We start from the raw sequence: 22,704 nt of genomic DNA, 5'->3' as shown, positions 1-22,704 counted from the left end.
TATAATAAATAAGAACTTGTTTAAAATTGATTATTGAATTGAATGGCCAAGTTGTTGGAGGCAAGTATGACAATATATATGGTTCAATAATCTACGAATGGAAAAATGTTTCTTTGTTCACATTTACTCCAAAATTTTGTGTCTTAGATTTTTTTAATTTTGAAAGCTCCTAAAATAAACTATTCAGACAGAAAAGTTATTATTGGTGTTCAAAAACGTTTGTGGAAAACTCATAATTATTAATGCAGTTGCATAGTAAAATGTGAGTCTTAATTTTAAGATGTGTTCAATCACATTAAAAATTAAAATCTGATGTACTTTTGAGACCTTGTTTAACCACTCCATCCACTTGGAGGGTGAAGTACCTGCAGTAAACCTGCTTGCATCCTCAGCAGATAGATTATGGGATTCATGCCTTGATATTAAACGTAGAATTCAAGGATGCTGGCCACCAAGGTCATAACCTATAAAAATACTGAGGCAGATGCTGAGCTTTAATGGACCAAATAACATTTTTTATTTAAACCTGATAATTCATAATATTAAAAAGCTGGCACACTTGGGAGAGCCATGGGCTGCATTTCCCATCCCTGATCTGAGCACTGCACAGCACCCACACTGTCACCTTGCACCTCCAGCCTGTCCCATTTGGGGACACTTTACTGGACTTGTGGTCAGAAAACTCATCATCTTCTAAGACCTTTGGTGGCATCTTCTACAGGTGCCTCTGGAACCCCAGTCACTGCTGCCACGTTGGGAAGGTGAGAGAAACTGTTGGTATGCAAGAACAGCGTGACTGTGAGTCAAAGAAATGTATCTCAGTATTGATGCTGTCCTTGTTCTGAACATCAGTATAGAGAACTCAAATGCCATGCTGTTTGCAGTTTTACTTAGATTTCCTGTATTGTGTCAAGCTCACAGTTCCTATTCTACTCCCACCAGCTCTTGTTTTGCCCAGCAGGCTGTTACCGTGCAGAAGCTGAGTACATTCAATTTTTTTTTTAGTCTGTTCTAAATGGTCTTATGGTCAACAGCCTATTGATACAGAAATCATTAAAAAGAACTACCACAGACACCTATTAAACAGGAGAAGTCAGCAATTTTGTTAAATTTACTTTTTCAGAGAGATTGTATCTCCACAGAGGTGACATTTTTACATCACAAGATATCAAACACCTTGCATAAAGACTGATTTTCTTCTTCATTATACTCACTGCCAAGTCTCATCCATTATGCATTAAATGAATAAAAATTAATGTGTCCACAATATTTTAATTCAAAATAACTTCGTCCATGTATCTGTGACAGAAAACGACAATGTAATCTACTCTGTCTTCCTGTTATACACGTGTCTGTCTTTCTGCTATGGCCTTGAGAAGCAACCTCAGGCTAATACTTTCCAATTAAACACCTCAAAATCTGTTTAATCACAGAACTCACCATGCTGATGAAATCACTCCTTGTGAAACAACTTAAACATGACTGAGTATACACTGCTGTACAGATTTCTTTCTATCTCTGCTGTTGCAGATCATTCCTGTCATTAACAGCACCGTTTTAAACGTACAGAGACATGGTAAACGAGTTATTCAGGGATATCTTATGTTTAACTCTGGCATATTTTGCTACATATCTTGGACTTATTTTGAGGGCTTATTTCCTGCTTTGCTAAGAGTGAAAGTACACGCACTCCGCTCTTCATTTGCTTAGAACACCGTAGTTGAGTACAAAGCGCACGGGTGCTCGCAGCATCCTTCGGAGGGACGCGGGTCCCTGCTGGGGCCGAGCAGCCGGGGCCGGGCGCTTTCCCGCCCGCGGGCACAGCGTCCATCCCCGCCCGCCGCGGTTGTTACAGGGCATCGATCCCGCCTCCCGGAGCCGCAGATGCGGAGGTGCTGCCCGTGAACGGCCCGGGGCGCGCCGCGGGGCCGGGGAACAGGTGAGGCGGCGGGTCCCGGCACCGCCGGCAGCCCCCGGCACCCCGAAGCGCCCCGGGAGCGCAGCCTGGGTCTGCCCGGCGAGCGCGGCCGGGCTCCCCCCGCTCCCCCCGCGGAAAGGCGCCGCCCGCGTCCCGCCGGGCCCCGCCGCTCACCTGGGCCCGCAGTCCCCGCCGCGTCGCGGGCACACGGCAGCGTCAGCAGAGGGGGCTCCCCGCGCCCCCCGCGCCGGCCGCTCTCGGCGGTGATCCTGCCCGACGGCCCCTTTTGTCCGCCCGCGCCCCGCCCCGGCTCGGCCGCGCCGCCCCGCCCCGCCGGGACACCGCCACCGCCGCCACGGCCACCGCCACCTCCGACCGCCAGCCCTGGCGCTGCCGCGGGAAGCGCCGCGGGGGGAGCGGGACTGACTGCGCCCTGCGCCCCGGGGGGAGCCCGTGGGGCGGGATGGCCCCGGGCGAGAATCGCCCCGCGCTGGGACAGCGGCCGTGGTGGGATGGACCCCTGCGAGGCCACCGCGGCACTTTGTCACCACGGCCCCCTGGCCATCACGGCCCCCTGGCCTCCACGGCCCCCTGGCCGGCACGGCGTGCGTGAGCGTTGCCGCACCGATGGAGATGCCAAGTGGCGGGAGCAGGCCCTGCGGACACCTTTTGCAGAAGGAGCCCTGTTCCAAATGGCTGCCCTTGTCTCTCAGTGGGCCCATGTGGGGTTTTTTTAAGTACGCTGAGCGTGCTGGAACCCGCGTAGGGCTTTGGTTTGGGAATGTGGTGGTGTTCACTTTTAAACAGGGAGGAGCAGGCTTTCCTCTTAGTTCAGCTTAGCAACAAAAATACACTTGCATCCCCGGCTGTCTCGAGGGCACCTGAGGAAAAGGGCGTGGAGCAGAGAACAGAAGCCCTGGCAGCACAGCCAATGCAGAGTTACTGAAAGGTTAAAGAGAGAGATCTGCTGAAACGCTACTGACACCTTGCCCAGAAGGTTTAGTGAGGTCATGGGACTTTCGGTGTTTTTCTTTTGTGCTGGTGATAGCAGTGTTGTGATTCAGTCAGTATCACCCATCACTAGAGAGCACAGTGTACTGCAAAAGAGCTCTAAAGAGCCAACCCCGCTATTGCTCCACACTTTATTGTCATGTCAAACAGCAGACTACACCAGGTAATGTTTGAGAGCGGACTTTGCCCTCTATTTATAGTATGATTTCATCTCTCTGAGTGAAGGTAAACACCAGGAGAAGCAGAACAGCAACATAGATACATCACTCCACCTGGACCTGGGATGCCCTCAAGACTTTCCTGGCTAAGTTTTTAAATTGTGTTTGCCTGTGTTGTGTCCGTGTGTCTTATGCAAACCACTTCTTTCAGCACTGTGCAGTAGAACCCCCCTTGTCTCCCCCCTTCAAGCACCGTACAAGAAGTTTACTCATCTGTAAAGTGAACATTACAAAGCTTATCTTCCAACTCATGCCAAGTGCAGTGTTTACATTCGCACATGCTGGAAGAAAATTGCCTCGAAGGTACAATATAATAAAAGGTAAATTAACCTCTGCACTGTCACCGCTTGCCACGACTTTCTTCTATTCACCAGTTCTGATATTTCCATTCTTGTATTTACCACTTCAAATCAGTAAAAGTTCCTCTCTTGACACTTGTGAATTTTGCACATACAGGTAACCTTGTGAGTTGCCTCAAGCTTAAAATAAAATACCCAAATATCATCATAGGAGTCATTTCCATCACAAAGATAGCACACCAGGGCTGTCACTGCATTTCCTGATACAATAATAGTAAGCACCACCGAGCTGCTCTCAAATTACACCCCACTTCCCTTTTTTTAACAATAATGTTAAAAAGTGGAGATGCCTTAATATTGAAAACCACAGCATCTATTATTAGCTGTGATGTAATACTGTCAGTGTAAATTTCAGAGAGACTGAAAGAAACAACATCTAATACTATGGAACTCTAACATCAATTAAAAACTGCTGAATTAAGGTAAAAAACTCTTATAATTAAGAAATCCAAACAACAACAACAAAAAAAACCAAAAACCAAACACCCCCCCCCCCAAAAAAAACAACCACCAACATAACAACTGTTTCTGTCTTTAATGAAATATTTAAAAAGTGAACTTCCTTTCAGCTTTCCTCTGAAGTATGATGGATGCAGGAACATAAAGGATTGACCAGCATGAAGATGCAGGCTCACTTTTCTAGCTGTCAGCTGCCACAGCAGACATACCTTCTGGATAGAAGGAAGGCTGTGAAGGCTGCTCTCTTCTGCTGCCAGAGGTATTGTTGTGCTAGGAAATTTCCATTGCACGTGGCCATGCACGTGACACTGCATTTTGCAGCTGCTTTCATAGCTAAACTAGGGAATATTTAATAGCTTTGGTTATATGGATTATTAAATTAACTCTTTCCTTGTAGTTGCATCCTTGAAACAGCCTATTACTGTAGCATCACCCAGGAAATCATAATGTATATTTATTCCACTCAGATTATTTGGGGAATTAAGACTCTTATGAATTTGCGGTACTCCAACACACTGCAAACTGTTTATTTCAGCTACTGTCTTACTGTATCTATTTTTTAATAAGTAATTTTGTCTTACAGAGACAAAATAAGTATTAGGTGTAATTTGTCTTACAGAGTCTCCCTCAAAGACTTTTCAGATCTCTGGAGCTTACTCTGTAGTATCTTATTGTTTTGTATCAAGCCCATCACAGAATGCTGGTGACCTTCATATATGGCAGGTGTCTTAATAATCTCTTTTTGGAAGGATTTTTGTATGCGTAGATCAGGCTTCTCTACACAGGAACTAAACCATATCTTCTTAGGCACTATTTTTCTCACTCAGCTCTCACTGAGTGAATTAGAGCTGTTGACCACAGTGTTGTTTTCATCAGCACAGGGTGCCCAGAGCAGCTGTGGCTGCCCTATCCCTGGCAGTGTCCAAGGCCAGGCTGGATGGGGCTCTGAGCGAAGGTGTCCACTCCCCGGAAGGGAGAGAAACGGTTACGCTTACGGTTACGCTTTTAGATCCCTCCAACCCAAACCAGTCTGGGGTTCTGTGATTAAATTTTTTGGGTGAAAATTTGCCTGCTTCCTCTGAACAGTATCTGTACAAAAGCAGCTATTCCTGCAGCTGTAGGGTGAGGAACATTTTAGCACCTGATAGGCTCAAATGCGGACCTGAGCTTTGGCATGCGAGTGTCCCTGGGGGTTTTATATTCTGGAAACGTCCGAGAAGGTTTTGTCACGCGATGGCCTTTAACAAACCCCCATTTACTCATGGACTGATGTTTGTTACGGACTTGTTTCCTCAGGATGGAGCAGGCCCAAGTCGCACACGCTTAGACTAAAACAGCTCCAGACAGCAGGGAAAGCCCTGAGGTGGCTGGGCGGGGTTCGGGGATTTCCCGTCGGGGACTGCAGCAGGTTCCCGTCCCTCGGGGAAGGGCCGGCCCCGGCCTCGCCACGCTCCGCGGCCCGCCCCGCACACAACATGGCCGGCGGCAGCCCCGCAGCCCCGCAGCCCCGCCCCGGGGCGGTGGCCGGAACGGGCGGGGCGATGGCGGCGTCCGGCGGGGACGGCCCGGGCTGAGGGGAGCGGCGGCCGCGCTCCCACGGGCAGGTGAGCGCGGGGCCGGGGCGGGTCGTGGGTGTCCGTCCCCTCCCCGACATCCCTCCTACACACCCACAGCGCCTCTACACATCCCCAGTCCCATCCCCTTCTTCCACAGCCCCGTACCTGTCCTACATACACACCCCACACACATACACACACCCCCACACACAGACACCCACAAGTACACACCCCACACACATCCCCTCACGTACACTCCCCACACATGCACACACACAGACAGAGACACACACACACACACGGACACCCACACACATCCCCACGCGTACACACCCCACACATGCACACACACACACAGACACAGACACACACAGACACAGACACACACGTTCCTTCCCCACACACAGACATCCACACAGACACCCACACGTACACACCCCACACATGCACACAAACACACCCGCGCACACACAGAAATGCACACCCCTCCATCACCCCAAACACACCTGCGCACACACAGAAATGCACACCCCTCCATCACCCCAGACACAACCGCGCACACACAGCCGTGTGGCTCTTTCAGTCTTGGGCTCCTTCTCCTCCCTAACGCTTCGGGAATCTCGCAGAAGGCCCTCCTGGCCTCCTCTGATGGCACAGCCAAAGTGGATTTTCCAGTAGTAAACTTAATAATGAAGCACAGTTACATTTTGTACTGTTGGAAGGAAGCAGCGGTTGCTGGGTCGGGTGCCGGAGGTGCAGCTTCACCCCTGTTTTGCGGTGTGAAGTCTGCCATCAGCACCACGGGCTCCTTAGAGTGGCGGTGATACCAACCAGGCTGCTTTTGGGTCTCAGTTCATCAATTTGTACCAGAGCCACAGGTCTCACATGGGGGTCAGGCTGCTGCCAGGCTTCCCTGCTGCCCGTGGGAGCAGTCTGGGCAGGAAAGGCCCTGTTCTGGAGAAGTGACAGGTCTGCTGTCTCTTGAGTAGGAGCTCTGGTGTTTCGTGAAGGATTTGACTTAATACAAATATGTAGGCTATAGCTGTGTTATGCTGCTCTTCTTTGATGTTTTGTAAACTAAGGGTCTCAGCTGACCAGAAGTTTGAATGTGTGCATCTTTTGTGATGTGAATGTGTGAATGTGTGCATCTATCTTGTGCAATCTCATCGAGTTATCTAGAGTACCTCTTTCCAGATTAGAGGATTCCTCTAGAAAAGTAAATTGTATTAAAATTATATATTTGTTGTGCATTCTTGTTTATGGGTTTTGGCGATCAATTTGTACAAAATTGGAAGATTTTGTTTACAGGCCACTTAAACATCATCTGAGATTGATTAAATTCTCCAGAAACCAAGGATGAATTTTCAGTCTGCCTTCGATTCCTCTGTAGCAGGAGGGATAGGTGAGGCACGAAGATCCCCAAACAGGAAAAGAATTGTGCTCCTGTAATTTTTTTTTTTTATTTCTGGTAAAAGTTGTCTCCAGTGTTTAGCTCTGGCTTAATTTCAGCTCACCTTCCTGTATGAATTGCTCAAGGAGTCAGAGAAAAAGGTACAATGTTAGGTTTGAATTTTGGTGAACCTCTTGAGGTAGCTTGGAGATGTGAAGAATGTTGGTTTAAAGCCTTTTGAAAAGTTTACATTGTGGTTGGTTAATACCATTGTAGCCTTTAATGCTTTTCCTTTTGAAGGGACAATTGTATCGCAGCAGACTAATCCCAGAACTTTTAAAACCACAACAAGGTGCTGTGTGGTATTACTGAGTCACTGATGATGGGTTACGCCAACTTCAGTGCAAATAAATTAATTGTTTCATTTGCTTTTGTTCTGGTAATATCTGGAAGGCCCAGAGAAAGATCATGACCTTGTAGAACTAAGGTCTACACGCAGGAAGACAGACCCTGAGCCTTTGTATACTCTGTTCTATCTAAGCCTGATTTCAGATTGCTTACCAACATGAATAAAAATACATGTGTCCTAAACTTTCTCAAATTGCAGTTTGTTAGTAAACATTTTGGCTTTGTAGGATTTGACAGGATAAATAGTCTGTGTGGGATTATAGAAAGAAACAATAGGGGCCTGAGCTTGGTGGCAAATGTACATTCCCATGTCTAGTCCTGGAAAATGAAGACCCCTTGCATTCCAGTCCAACATGTTACTTGCAGAAATGGCATTATTATGAAATTGAATTAACATTCATTAATTACATTACTACATTTAGTAGAGGTGCTTTTATGTTTTAATTTCCTTTTCAATGGAAAGTTGTGTGTAAAAGGGGCAGTAGATGGTGTTGCTTGTGGATGTGTGATAACCCAGCTCCCCCCCACTCCTTTGCACGGTGAGTTTTGTTCTTGGGAAAGTAATGTAAGTAATAATAACAAATATAGGGAAAATAATAAAAATATAGGGAGAACCACCCCCTAGCCCCATTAGTTTAGTGAGGAAGTGGGATGGGATGCCCAGAGAAGCTGTGCTGTGTCTCTGGGGCTTTTCAAAGCATAAAGGGGTAAAGCTCTGAGCAAACTGTCCACACCTCGTAGCTAACCCTGCACTGAGCAGGAGGCTGGACCAGGAGACTTGCTGGGGTCCCTTCCTGCCAGAATGGTCAGTGATCCTAACAAAAGGCTGAGCTGGGCCAGTGAGAGATCTAATGTAGAAAGTGACATCTGGTGTCAGGAGCTGAACTGCAGTTTGAAGCACTCTTCTAACAGCCTAACATTTAGGGAAATCATCCTGTAAGGGTTTAATGATACCAGTTGCAAGGTCAGTAACTTCAGTTCCTTCCCCTGAGGTACTACAAGTCTTGATTGTTGATAGAGCATGTAAGGGATTTCTCTTGGAATCATGGGTTTTTATTCTACAGGCACCATGTGATCCAGATGAACTTCCTGCTTCAAAAGAAACCAAAAATATGTGTTCCTAAGTTAGAAACAATGCAAGGTCTGTATTGGTTCTTTAAACATTACTCAATGTAGAATAGGGGGGTTCTGTCAGTAGTATATTTAAGGGAAGGTTTTGTGCCTATTTATAAAAGATGGGGAGTGTGAAAACCCTCCCTGTAACCAGTGTCCTTGTGTGCAGTTCTCCAGCTGAGAAGTGCAGGGTTTCAGTCTGAGCCTAGGTGCTCTTTCCCTTGTGTTTTAAGCTAATAATACTTATGTGGAAGTGTTTTCTAGGTGCCACTTTTCTTCTGCTTTTACTTCCCTGGATCCTCCCCTATTTTCAACTTTAAAATTTTCTGTATGAACAGGTTGATTCCACTTTGGGATAATGGCAGGAAAAGTAAAGTGGGTAACTGACATAGAAAAATCTGTTCTAATAAACAACTTTGAAAAAAGAGGATGGATTCAGGTGGCAGAAAATGAAGACTGGAATTTTTATTGGTAAGTATGCTACAATTCCCAGTTTCTTTTATCAATGTTATGGAGGCTTGCCCTGTTACTAGAGTCCAAATTTCTGTAATAAACTGTACTTTCCTTCTCTTCATGATAATAATTCATATTCAGGCTAACTATTCAACATTTCAATACTGAGAGTGAATGAGAAATTAGACCAAGATTGTGGTAAAAGGAGGAGAGTAAATTATCTTTGCATTTGATGTTTGTCTAATATAAGCCCATGAAATGCTGTCCTAGAATGCCGTAATCTATTAATGGGCAGAAACAGTGCTCTTTAAATAAATGAAACAATTTGTGATGTTCCTTTCAAATGCATCAGAATGGCAGTTTGTGCTGCCAAATGTACCCTTTGTGAACCACTTATTTAAATGGACAGGAATCTAAATGGGCAGGAATCTGCTCATGCTTTTGGAATGCAGTTGGGAGAGTGGGGAAACACTCATGGAAATTGCTGTGTTGTATTGTTTTGGGTTCCTTTTTTTTTCTTTCTGAAATGATAATGTAGCAGATTCAGAAAATATTCTTAAATTTTTGCATTGAGACATCTAATATGGAAAATTCTTTGATTTATGTCCCTGCTCTTATCTTCTGTGAAAAGTGTAGTTGATAACTGATTTAATGACTCTGTCACTGCAGCACTTTCATCTGGTATATAACTCAACGACTCAGGTGCTTTTAGCAAGATCTCTTAACCAGTTTTCAAGTCATATGTTTGAATTCCTTTCGTAATCCAAGTAGCAAGGCAGTCAATAAGAGGTTGGGTTTGTGGTTTTTCTGATGAGGAAAGGTGAGTTTCAAGAGTGTGAAGTAACAGATTTAGAAAGAGGATTCTGTGGCATTTGGGTGCACTTCAGTCATTTTTAGGCCCTTCTGGGGATTGACCTGTCAACAAGCCAGAGTCCAGCAGGACCCACTTGTCATCTTTCTGTCCTCACTTCCTGCACCAATTTCAGTGGTAGTGGAGGGACTGATTAAACCTTCAGCAGGATTTCATTTGCTTTGTTGATAGAACTTCAGGATATGTTGGATTGTCACTGCAGCAAAATATTGACTATAAAGAGAAACAAGAGAGAGAAAAGATGAAGAAATTGGAGGGAAAAGATCTCTGATTTGTCGTCCTGAAGTGTGTTTCTTGAGAGAAATCACTTGGTGTCTGTCTTTGGTTTCAGGATGAGCGTCCAAACAATCAGAAATGTGTTCAGTGTGGAAACCGGTTACCGCCTCTCCGATGACCAAATTGTCAATCATTTCCCAAACCACTATGAACTGACCAGAAAAGATTTGATGGTAAAGAATATCAAGAGATACAGAAAAGAACTTGAGAAAGAAGGAAGTCCTCTTGCAGAAAAGGATGAAAATGGGAAATATATTTATTTGGGTATGTTGTTCTTATTGTCAGCATTCAGCTCTTTTCTTAGAGAGTCAATAATTGGAAGAGAACCTGATTTTTTGTGTGTGAAGCACTGAACCTCTGGAGTGTTATGACATTAAAGTGGCTACCTTGAAGTGCTCTGTTCCTCTTTTGGGTTTGATTCATTTGGGGTTTCTCAAAAATTGTTTTGGAGAGGGAAAATTGTGGGTTTAAGATACTTTGCAGTTAGGTTAGTGGTGAAACCAAAGGGCTCTGTTACTTCACATAAGAGAGGGTTACAGTTTCTTTAATTCAAACGTGAAAAATTATTATGTGAAAATATTACAATGAAGCAACAACTAAACCCTTTTGAAGGAAGGCTCTAGACAGAACTAAATAATAAACACCTCAGAAGGGAAATCTGGGAGAAGTTGAGGAACTAATAATGACTGCTAAAAAAAAAAAAAAAGCAAACCAGACAAAAAAAAATGCCCAAGAAACTCAAACCCCAAAACTAAACCAAGAATAGATCAGGAATGAGGAAAGCAGAGTTGGTTTGGAGGTTAAAAAGTATTGAAGTGAAACAGAGTGAGATATGTGGAGTTGAATTACATCTTGGAAAAGTGAAATGAAAACACTTCATCCATGTAAGAAGGCAGGTCTTCAAGAATGGAGTTGAAGATAATTTAATAGCAAAAAGTGAGAAATGTTTTTCTTTAGGTTTCAGTAATCATAGTAAAACTAAGTGTGAGAGCAAAGAAGAATAATAGGAGTTCAGAATAAGATATAATAAATAAGAATAATGGGAGTTACATGGAAATAAAAGTTACACAGCCAAAGGGGGTTTTTGCCTGCACCGAGCATGATAAAGAATGGTGGAAGCTGATCGAGGAAATTGAGAAATTTTAGTTGTTTTGTTGAAATGGTATCTAATACTGCAATGGCACAGCATATAAATGGAAGAAGAAAATCTATTGACGTGAATTAGAATCTATTACTTTGAAGTTAGCATTGTGCAACATTTTGCAATTGTTTAAGTAAAAACTAGTATGGAAATGAGATAAAAAGCAACATGAGTCTTAATGAAGATGGATCATGCCAGACTGGAAAACTGAAAATACAGAACTTTGCTTTTTTAGTCTTTAAGTGTCAGTAGCCTCAACAGATAGAGTGTCTTTAATTGTGCACCCTTTTTTCCCCCCTAATTCAGATTTTGTTCCTGTGACTTTTATGCTTCCTGCCGATTATAATCTCTTTGTTGAAGAATTCAGAAAGAATCCCTCCAGCACATGGATTATGAAACCTTGTGGCAAAGCTCAAGGAAAAGGAATATTTCTAATCAACAAACTCTCCCAAATAAAAAAATGGTCTCGAGACAGCAAAACATCTTCGTAAGTTCTTGAAACCAAACCCTTTATTGTACTTTCTGTAATTAGGTGAACTGCATCAACATGCTGATTGTCTGATGCATAGGAAAAGTATGCCATTATTATTATGATTGCTTTGTCATTTCATAGTTAGGTTTGCATTTAATCTCAGTTGTTATCTGGCTTCCTCCTTCAACAGGTTATAATACAGCTTGTTTTGGTATGAGGAGGTACACAGAACTGTTCAATTAATATTCTTTACAAAATTACTTTCAGTGTTGTTGGAGAAAAACTTGCACAGAAAGAAATTGTTTTGCTTCACGGTATTAAATAACAGGAAGCAAGAGAAAAAACTTCCCCTCAGCAATTTCAATAATTGTTTAATATATATTAAATCACTTTTTAAATTGGTACAAAAGAAGAATGCATTTCTATGAAATAAATGTATTTTCCTTTTGGAACACAAAATAATATACCTCATGTTGATGATCTCCTTCCAAATGGGTGAAATAGGTTAGCAATTTTATGTTTTTCTCTGACTAGAAGTTTTGATCACACAACTAATGGTTTTTCCTGTGACCAAGTGACTGGCCAAATACCATTTTAGAATTTTTCCCCCTGTGTGATTGGAAACTGAAGAATGTCACAATCTGAAAGTTATATTAACTTTTCACAGTGGTTTGCAGTTGCACACCAAGCAGAAATGCAAATATTCCAGTAGTACAAGACCTTGAATAATGAAGGTAATGCACTACATTCTTTTTGTTTGTCTGGAGTTTGCCAAGCTCTAAATTCTCTTTAAGGGAAAAAGACTGGCTTGTAGAGCTGCATTGTGAATGGCTTGGTCAGCTACTGTGTGAGTTTAAATGGGTAATTGGTCTTGGTCATATCTACAGTATTTTCAGCTTTTTTTTTTATAAAATAAGGCCTGATGCCAAGTGTGTATTATTAACCTCCACAACTTTAAACACTGTCTTGGCAAAAGATGCAAGATTTCAGTCAACTCGAAATTTACAGAACACTTCTAAAGAAGCAAAAGACTTCAGGGATTGTATTGTTGCAAATGTCATACTGTGAGACATATTTTGTGTCTTTCAGGTTTGTGTCTCAGTCTTCCAAAGAAGCCTATGTGATTTCACTCTACATCAACAATCCCTTACTAATTGGTGGAAAGAAATTTGATCTTCGTCTCTATGTTTTGGTGTCTACCTATCGTCCACTGAGATGTTACATGTAAGGTTGCTTGCCTTTGTATTTTGTTTAGAGATAATGTCCAGTGTAGTCAAAATAATGTTGTGCCTGTTGCACAAGAAGTTTAACCAGTAACTGGTATCCTAGGATTCTCACTTCCTTGCTTCTAACAGGGATTTAACACATTTTAATGACTTTTTGCATTTAAGGTACAAGCTTGGGTTTTGTCGGTTTTGCACGGTGAAATACACACCAAGTACAAGTGAACTGGATAACATGTTTGTACATCTTACAAATGTTGCCATTCAGAAACATGGGGTAAGTGTGCTGATTTCTTAGATGCACTTTTGTAGCAAGACTGATTTTCTTTAATTGTCCCAGAAACTTGGAATCAAAAGGTTTTGTCATACTACTCATCATCTTGCAATTAAAATACTTCACCTTGCACTTACAAATAAATACATTTTAGAATGTAGACATTTTAGGAAACCACAAATCAGAAGTCAAGAAAATGAGTTGCAGCTCTGTAATTGGTGTGATATTTTCAGTATTGACTCACAGTAGTTGAGAGCAGGGGTCTCCTTTAATTTAAAAGGCAACATACTCACTTATGAACTGAACAATGAAATTTATGAGCTTGGATCATGTGGTTATGTACTTTATAAATAGTGATTTAATATCCCCATCTTCATTTCCCCTTCCCTCTCTCTCTCTCTCTGGCAGTTAGTTCAATTTCTTCTTTCCAGCACTTATTCATCACAGGATTTTCCAGCTTCTTCCAGTGTTTCCCCAGCCTCCTGCCCCTGCCTTCCTTCTGTGGGAAACAAAGGCAATGTGCAGTTGCAAACTTGAGATAAATAAGTGCTGCCTGGCCATCAGGTGGCTTCCTCTTGCATGGACAAAGCTGGAGCTCTGCCTGCAGAACAGTTCTGTCCTGTAATTTGCCATTGATATTCATGTGGAAACATGAGAGCTTTGACAGCCCTTCCTTATGTCAAAGCAGGCCGAAATTCAGCAGTGGGGAGGGAAGGTTAGTGGGGCAGGGGTGACAGAAGTTGGGATAAAGTGTCACTTCCCAAGCCTTGTTCCTTCAGGGAATGACTTGATAATGACTGTCCCTTTGGTGTTTTTAGCGGATGTCTGTGATTTACAAACCATGCCTCTGGTACAGTCATTAAAACTCTATTGTTGCACTTCCTAATGCCAGAAGCTTTATTTTAATGGTATGGAAAATAATATGTATGGACACACACACACACATGCTCCTGATTATATTAATGTAGGTATACACGTGCACTCATACACAAGATATATGCAATGTATCTTAAATTGAAACCTTGCTTAATATGCCTTCTCTGCTGCTGTTCCATAAGATGTGCAGCATAGCAGAACTGCTTTTGTCTGGATATTTCTGCAACAACAATGTAAATGATAATGTTGATAGTTCTTAACCAGGGTAAGTGGTCAAATATGCCATTTTTCAGTACTACAAACATTTTATTGTTCAGTTGCTGATTTGTGAAGTGCTTCAAACATGTTTTGGTTTGACAGGGCACAGTGAGAACTACTTATGGTGAAAGCAGGTCCCATACAACTTTTAGAAAAACTCCTGGTTAGCAGAGAAGATGTGAGGTGTGTGGTACATTGCCTGCCTTGTTATTATGCACCCTTCCATCTTCTCTGCCAGTTAAAGAATGGCCTTCAAGATTTTTCCCAGATAAGAGAAGGGACTGTGGTGGTGATGTCACTTAGAATAAAGGGCAACAGAAATGAGTATAGAAGTAGCAGCCTAAGAATGTGGAATTATTATTAGAATATTTGAAAAGCTTTTTATAAATTGTAAACTACTGATTCTGTTCAGTTTTGCAGAAAGGCAGAAGGGAAGTTTAATGTATGCTACCCATCCTATTTGTTCTGTTTTAAATGTGCCTGTAACTTTGGAGGCTTTTAGACTGTACAGCTTTAGTCTTCTAAAACTGTACCTAATTTGAGCTGTCAATAATTTATAAAAGTATGATGAGGTCCTGGAAATTGTGTGTGTAATACAAACAAAACAACAATAATTCTTATACATAATTATTTTCACTTTGTTTTAATGTCTTTAATGAAACAACTGTAATTATGTAAAGCTCTACCCGGTTGCAATCTGTTTGGATTTGAGTACTTGATCTGAAGGGCAAAGAGGGCTGAAACTTTGATCTCTGTTCCCTTGCTGGAATCTGGTGTCATGACATTTTTATCATGGAGCAGATCCTGAGAACCATGTTTCAGGTCTTTATTTGTACTGTCCAGTTCTTCAAATTTACTAATGGGGGAGCTATAGGAGAAAGCCTAATAATAAGACAGGTGCTTCTCTGACCTTGTCCTAGAGGACGGCAGAATTTGTTCTTCTGAGAGCTTTTTTCTGCTCTATGCATTGTGTTTTGTAATTTAGCAAGCATACAATCATTAATTCTCAGAAATACTCTGAGGAGAACACTTTATAAAGGGACAAAGCATTTGTCCTGAGAGTTCCTTGAGGGCTGAACATGTGCCTTTCCATCAGTATCAACACCCCTCACTTTGCTCTTGTCTTTCCATTTAAAGAGAAATAATGCACAGCCTTGATAGCCTCTGAAAAGACAACATAAGGTATCCTCCTGTTTCCCCCTGTTCATTTTCAGTAATGCTTAGTGGGGTTTTGTACTGAATCACTTGAAAATTTTAACTTTTAAAAACAATTCAGGTGTTGTTTCACTATGTTCTTGAATGTGGCTGTTATCAGTAGCACCATTAAGAAGATACCAGGGAACAGACAAGTTGTGCTTTAAATAAGTAAACACAGACAAACACTTGCAAGTGCTGCATTTTACAACAGTTACCTTCAGTGAAATTCTGCTGTTGCTCATTAATTGTTTTTTCCTTATCCCCAGAGGAGCAAAACGTTCAGTTCTTTCCTTTCACATTTTAAAACTTCTATTTCCAAATCATAACTCATACTTTATTATAAAACTGTCCAAGTACCCAGGTTTTTTTTCTCCTAACAAAGATTTATTACTTTATTTACAATGTGTGATACAAGCATATTAAAGCTATAATAAAAGCAATTGTTTATGTAGAGGGCAGTTCAAAGTTGAGGTGTTCATGAAGCTGCAAGAGCAATTAGCCAGGTTTGTTTTTAGAGCAGTACTTGTAAATATAAGGGGACTTTTTGTGGGGATGAGAAAAAAACCTGCTGAACAACTTTGAAATCTTAGACTGAGTGAACTCCTTAACTCTTCAGGATGATTACAACCATATCCATGGAGGCAAGTGGACAGTGAGTAACTTACGCCTCTACCTGGAGAGCACCCGTGGGAAGGAAGTCACCAACAAATTATTTGATGAAATCCACTGGATCATTGTGCAGTCCCTGAAGGCGGTTGCGGTGAGTGCTGCCAGCGATAGCATTCCTGCTGCAGGCTTCCCAAAACCATTCCTGCTGCAGGCTTCCCCTTCCCAAAGCCATTCCTGCTGCAGGCTTCCCAACGCCATTCCTGCTGCAGGCTTCCCAAAACCATTCCAACTGCAGGCTTCCCATAACCATTCCAGCTGCAGGCTTCCCATAACCATTCCAGCTGCAGCCTTCCCAAAGCCATTCCAGCTGCAGCTTCCCATAACCATTCCAGCTGCAGCCTTCCCAAAGCCATTCCAGCTGCAGGCTTCCCATAACCATTCCAGCTGCAGGCTTCCCAAAACCATTCCAGCTGCAGGCTTCCCATAACCATGGAAGTGAGCTTGCCATTCAAACCCTGCATCTCTTTTCTACTCTTTGAGTGATGGTGTTGATGCTGTTTTCTGCAGCTCTCTTATCTCTTGATTTCTTGATATCTCTTGAGATGAGGGAACTGAATCTTGGGTGGGTGAGTGGGTTGAGCTGTCTGTGGATATTTGCAGGAGTGAATAAATCTCTTTCCTTGAGGGATTTGTGAACTATTTAATATGACTTGATACTGCCCTTGTGAATAGTATTAAGTTCTGCCAAAATGTGTGACGTCATTCCAGCAATAACAAATGTGTCAAAGAAAAAAAACCTCTGGAGGACAGTTTATCAAAGCAAACCTAAGGCTATTAGTTCATCAGAGTTACATAACTACTTTTATGCATATGTCACAGAGTTATCATGAATTTATTAAAAAAAAAAAAAAAGCAGCAGCATCCAGTTCTCTGCTTGAGTGACTTTCTAGTGCTGGGGTAATATTCTGTGATCACATTACAGGGTAGGTACCACTCTGGGAGTCAGCTGGGGTAACTGAGTTGCCAAGGACTCTCCTGGTCCCAAGTACATTGTCTTGTCCTCTCTTTTGGGTTGGTCCTGGCACCATTTAGAGCTGAATCAGCTCACTTGTGCACTGACAATTACTACCTTGCTTTATTGATGGCTTGGTGTTCTGCCAGGGGAATAAGCTGAGTCATGGAAGGAGCAGATGAACACCAGAATCAGCACGAGAAACAGGGACAAGGTCGTGCAGCTAGGATCAGTGGGAGCTGGGGAAGCATGCCTTAACCTGGCCTCTGCTGTGCGTCATTTCTGAAGGTGCTTGGGGGAAGAAAAGGGACATAATCAAATGATAGCAGAACCTTAGAAGAGGAGAAGTGGTAAAAATTATGGAGCATGAAATCTGTTGTTCCTCTGTCCTTCTGACAATGGCACATGTAATTAGATTCTTGTTCCTCCTCCCCTCTTTCAGTCCCTGAAGAAATGAAAAGCTTCATTATTAGTTATGGGGAAAACATCTCAGAAACCTTCACAAAGTTTTCTCTAAAAGATCTAATGAGCTTCACGTAGAAGAAAGTATTATACCGTGCATACTGCAAATGTTTATATAATGCATATATAATGCATAATGCAGATGCTGGAAAGCTCCTGGTTCTCTAGGGGATGTGCATCTAAGCAAACTTGATTCCTGCTCTCTCTTGGCTTTAGGGTTATATTTACCTTGAGTAATTAAAATTTTTAAATGTATTTTGTAATTGTTTGACCTAAAATTTCTGTATAGTTACAGCAGCAGAATAAAAGAAATGTCTTTGAATTGCTTTTCTAAAGTTTAAAGAATTCACAATTATATGAAGCTGTAAATTTTCAAATTTTCTGTTTTCTTCTGATGCATGCAGGCTTTAAATATAGTTATTACTTTTGCAAAGTATAAACCCACTTATTTTCACTATGGAAACATAATGGAAAATTAACATAACTCAATACTTGGCATCAGTGCAATCATTAGTATTGAAATATTTACATCCACCCTCAGAAAAAGAGGCAATGCTGAACCTACTAGTTAGCAAGCTTATATTTGAGTTACAATACTGAAAAGTGTTGTAGAAGATTCATAATGTCATTACATGTGATTTCTAGCAAAGAAAGTAGGTAATTGGGTTACTTACTGAAGAGTAGATTTTAATACATACTACTGCCTTTTCTTTTTCCCCAGCCTGTAATGAATAATGATAAACACTGCTTTGAGTGTTATGGATATGACATTATCATTGATGACAAGCTTAAACCCTGGCTAATTGAGGTAAAGTTCTATAAAATACTTCCTTCTATAAAAGTTCCTTCCTTCTATAAAGTTCTATAAAAAACTTCCTTCTCATTTCACAGAATAAAACTAAGTAGATTTCAATGTAGTCTTTCCTCTTTTTAGATAGTATTTTTTGCTTATCGGGTAAGTGGATTAAGAAAAACACTGGAAAGTGACATAGTTCATGTGATGACCAAGCTACCATGGGCTTTTCTTTCATTTTTTTTTTGGTGTTTCTATTTGTTTGTGGCTTTCTGTTTTGGTTTCTAAATCCAGTGCATCCATGCAACTGCACTTCAGAGGCAGTCTGAATGTTAGCAGCCCTGTTTAATACTGGATCAGTACCTGAAAAATGGGCATTGACTTGATGGAGCAAAATATCAAATTTAATTTTTAAATGGTGTCATGGCCTTAATGTTACAGATTAAGAGGAAACAAAAGGGGCATACAAAGTATAATTAGGATATTTGGAAAGCTTTTTTATTTTTTACATAAATTTCTCTTTCATTTATATACTTTAGCTCTGTATGTTGAATATAAATTTTATCCATCCCTCCTCCTTCTCAATCTAATTTGAAGTGAGCTTCATAAAAAAAAATTCTGTTTATTGCTCTGATACTACTTCTCCAAAATAAGTGTGGAACAAAGATATGTTAGATGAATATGTTGGGTTTAATTAAAACAAGATACAATGTAGTGCTTTGAATAGAGAGCACTCTCCAGCTCACAGTATAACAGGAGAACTCAGGTAAGAACTTAGAGAAAAGTTGTTTACCAGAAGAGAGCCACAGATTTCTGTGGGCAACAGTGGCTCATGTAAACTGGGCAGATTTTAAGGACTCAAATGTATGGGGTCTGTAACCATGTAAACAGAAAACGAAATAAAAATTGTCTTGTCTGATTGACCCTGGTGAATCTCACCTCAACAGAAATCTTCAGGCTGACACTGCAGACACTTAACTGGTGGTACTTTCCTGTCTAAGTAAAACGAAAAATGCCCAGTGGGGAATTCCTTCCAGTGCCTGAGGAACTGAAAGATGTGGTTTGAGCCACCAAGGCTCAATTTCCCGTATGGCACACACAGACATCACACATGCTGTTTGGAGAACACTCCAAAAACTGATACTGACTGGGTTTTTTTCCCTTTTGTAGGTTAATGCTTCCCCTTCTCTTACTTCCAGCACCGCTAATGATCGCATCTTGAAGTATAATCTTATTAATGACACGCTTAACATTGCTGTGCCTAACGGGGAAATTCCTGACTGCAAATGGAATAAATCTCCCCCAAAAGAGGTTCTGGGCAATTATGAAGTCTTGTAAGTTTTATCAATGTTTCATAGAAAGGCCAATGTTTTTCTTTCACCTCACTTTTTTTTGATGTGTAATGTAGACCAAAAAGATAAAGTAAAGTTCATTCTTGATATGAAAAATGGGCACAAAGTACCACTTCATTTCTTTGGAGCTGCATTGGAGGTGAGAGTGCATTAAAACAGAGTTCCCTTGCCTCATGTCCAGAGACAATGTTGCCTGGTAAGCTCCTGCTTGCACCTTCTGAGCTTCTAGCAGCTAGAACTGAGGGACAGAAGCAAAGAGAATGTTTGCCTTCTACATGTGCAGAACTTTAATTTTATGGAGGCTAATATATACATGGTACTTAAACAGTTTAAATAGTTGGTTCTGGTTTAAAAGTTATTTGATGCAAATTTTCTCTCAGTTCATGGAAATAATGCCTCTTGAGTCCTGTGAATAATGAACGTAATAATAAATCATAGAATTGTCAGATATTTTTTAATTTCCTCGATCGGTATTATAAGGAGAGAAATGAAGGAAACTGAGATTTTTATATTGGAATGTCTGTAAGATTTATCTAGGATGGATTGGTTTCATGCAGAAGAACACTGATTTGAATACCATATTGCTGACACAGTTTCTTATCTTTTTTGAGAAAATGTTTGGATAGTTTCTCTTAGCATTAGTGGTGCAGTCGCTCAGTATGTCAGGAATGCCCTTTATGTACACAGCTGATCCACTAGTTCTTGCTCATCTTAAATACTTTTTCTCTATACTAGTAAAAGCAGTTAAATATAAGTGGTCTGAATTAGGATTTAAGATTTAATAAATGTTGTACACATGGTAGATATGAATACCTATATTCATATACCTATATATGAATATAAAGATAGATATAGATATAGATATAGATATAGATATAGATATACACCTATATATTCATATACCTATATATTCAATATCTCTATATGGTTCCTATGAATACCTATATGAATACCTATAAAACAGTGTAACTAAGTATATTTTATGATTTTCCTACAAAATTCTTTAGTATTGTCTTCTGTTAGTTACAATTACATATTTATAACCAAATTCTGCTTGGAATTTGCATAGCAGTTGAAATGTCAGTTTATGCTGAGGTTATCTGAGGCTATAATGGATGTAGATATCTACAGAACCACTCATCATTGTGCTTAAGTATTACAAATACATATTATTAGATGCATTTTGTATGATCACATGGCTGCTTAGTTCAGCTCATTCTTTCCCTTCTCTCTTTGTGATGCAACAGGGGAGTTTTAACACTGCAACTAACAATCCTCCCTTTGAAGCAATAGCTCAGGAGTTATTTGAACTGGCTGCAGGCTCATGTTGTGCTTAACCACAGACCTGCAGAAGTACATGGGGAACTTCACTAGCACAAAATTTCATAAGCTTGGGAGTTTTAACTAAAGCTGCCAGATGACTTGTTTCCTTCAAACTGGCGCTGAAGATATTTCAGGATGATCTGTATTGTAAAATTATAGATTCATAGACTCATAGCTGCATGTCATGCTATGCCTGCATGAAGCCGTATGCAGAGCAGCTTGTATCAAACTCCAGTTCTAGACAGCAAGCAGAATAGAATGTAGAAGTAGAGTGTACAGGGCCCAGAGCTGTTTGTGTAGCAGCACGAGGCACTGAAGGGGTTTCCTGTCCTGCAGATACGATGAAGAGATGGCGCAGAGCGACGGGACTGACCGCGACCTGCGGGGCCGTCCTGGGCAGCCCACGGGGGTCAAAGGAAGCCGCGCAAGAGATTCAGGAAAGCCTGTCCTGACCACCTGGAAGTGATGACAGAAAAAACAGCTGCACTCTTGGTAGGAGGACATCAAGAATAACTTGAGGTTTTGGAACAGATTCCTATGTTTTGCTACAATGCATGTAGGAAATACTAATGAAGACAAAACAGCCTTTGAAAAGTGAAACAAACGCTCAAAACCCAGGAACTGTACTAGACCTATACTGACCTGATAATTATTACAATAGATATAGAGTGTGTATGTATATACAGTTCTGTTTATATGATTTGTATAAACGAATTCTCAATAATGATCAAGAACTTTATTTATAAAGTGGCAACTCAAATGCATATTCTGAAAGAAACTCCTTGCTGTTCTGGATAGTATTTATTTCCTCTAGTAGCCTATCCCTTCCTGCCTATAATAAATGAGCTGTGGATTCTATAAAAGGATGATGGTGGTAAACATTAATTTTTTCATAGTGAGGGTTCATATTCTTGTAGAAAAAGAAAAGCAACTAGAAAAAAATAGCAGTACATGTACTTGAGGCTGTTGCCAGTTAATACAGCTATTGATTTATAACCAGTATTAAAAAATTGAAAAGCAAGTTCTTATATGCTGAGGGTTGGGGGGTTTTATTTCCTTTAAGTGTTCTGAGCTCCTAACTCTCTAAAAGTAGGAAGTTTTATGGACTGAGGAAGTATTTCAATGGTATATTGATGGACTGTTTCACTAGCCATTAATTTTTATTTAGAGATAGTGCATGTCTGTGAAAAACAGAGAGAACAAAGATACTGTGACAAATTTCATTGCTTGAAGCTGATGATAAATTTTTACACCAGAAACTCTCAGTGTATTTATGCCTACATATATACATATTGGCTTATGTATATAAGCCAAATATCTGTATATTTTTGTATATTTAATTTACAGAGATGTTGTTGCACATGGCAGTCTATTTCTGGTAGCTATGTTAACAGTTGTGATGATTGGCTACCAAAACTAAGATGCAAAACTTAGCTACCAAAACTTAGGAGCAAAAGATAAAAATGGATATTTCAGTCTTCTAACAGCAAAGCATATGAATAAACTAGTGGGGTCTGTGATTGGCTGTTGCTTCCACTTGACTTCAAACAAGATATTGGGTGGTTATTTATAAATGGTACATGCATTGGTTGGGTTTATTCTCCTCTCTCCCTCCCTCCCTCCCTCCCTCCCTCCCTCCCTCCCCCTTCTTCCTTTTTTTTTTTTCTTTTTCGTAAAGTT

At 41.0% G+C, this 22,704-nt stretch overlaps 1 protein-coding gene across 2 annotated transcripts; it reads left to right on the top strand.

Annotated features, from left to right (window-relative positions):
- The first annotated feature begins 5,503 nt into the window (after positions 1-5,503).
- On the top strand, positions 5,504-22,294 carry TTLL1 (TTL family tubulin polyglutamylase complex subunit L1). Of its 2 annotated transcripts, XM_054281969.1 has the most exons (11): positions 5,508-5,569; positions 8,384-8,460; positions 8,771-8,903; positions 10,088-10,296; positions 11,480-11,660; positions 12,735-12,869; positions 13,037-13,145; positions 16,090-16,233; positions 18,278-18,364; positions 19,520-19,683; positions 21,361-22,294. In XM_054281969.1, exons 3-11 carry the CDS (start codon positions 8,791-8,793, stop codon positions 21,488-21,490), a joined length of 1,272 nt encoding a protein of 423 aa, XP_054137944.1. In that variant the 5' UTR covers positions 5,508-5,569; positions 8,384-8,460; positions 8,771-8,790; the 3' UTR covers positions 21,491-22,294. The 2 variants fall into 2 exon arrangements, with proteins under 2 accessions (XP_054137945.1, XP_054137944.1); XM_054281970.1 differs by lacking the exon at positions 8,384-8,460 and having other exon boundaries at positions 5,504-5,569.
- Positions 22,295-22,704: the final 410 nt, after the last annotated feature.

The sequence above is a fragment of the Melozone crissalis genome, unplaced genomic scaffold, assembly GCF_028551555.1.
Source record: "Melozone crissalis strain CALT ecotype California unplaced genomic scaffold, PUWL_Pcris_2 ptg000033l_1, whole genome shotgun sequence".
Taxonomy (NCBI): domain Eukaryota; kingdom Metazoa; phylum Chordata; class Aves; order Passeriformes; family Passerellidae; genus Melozone; species Melozone crissalis.
The sequence above is the reverse complement of the archived record's forward strand: the minus strand, read 5'-3'. Positions and strand labels throughout refer to the sequence as shown.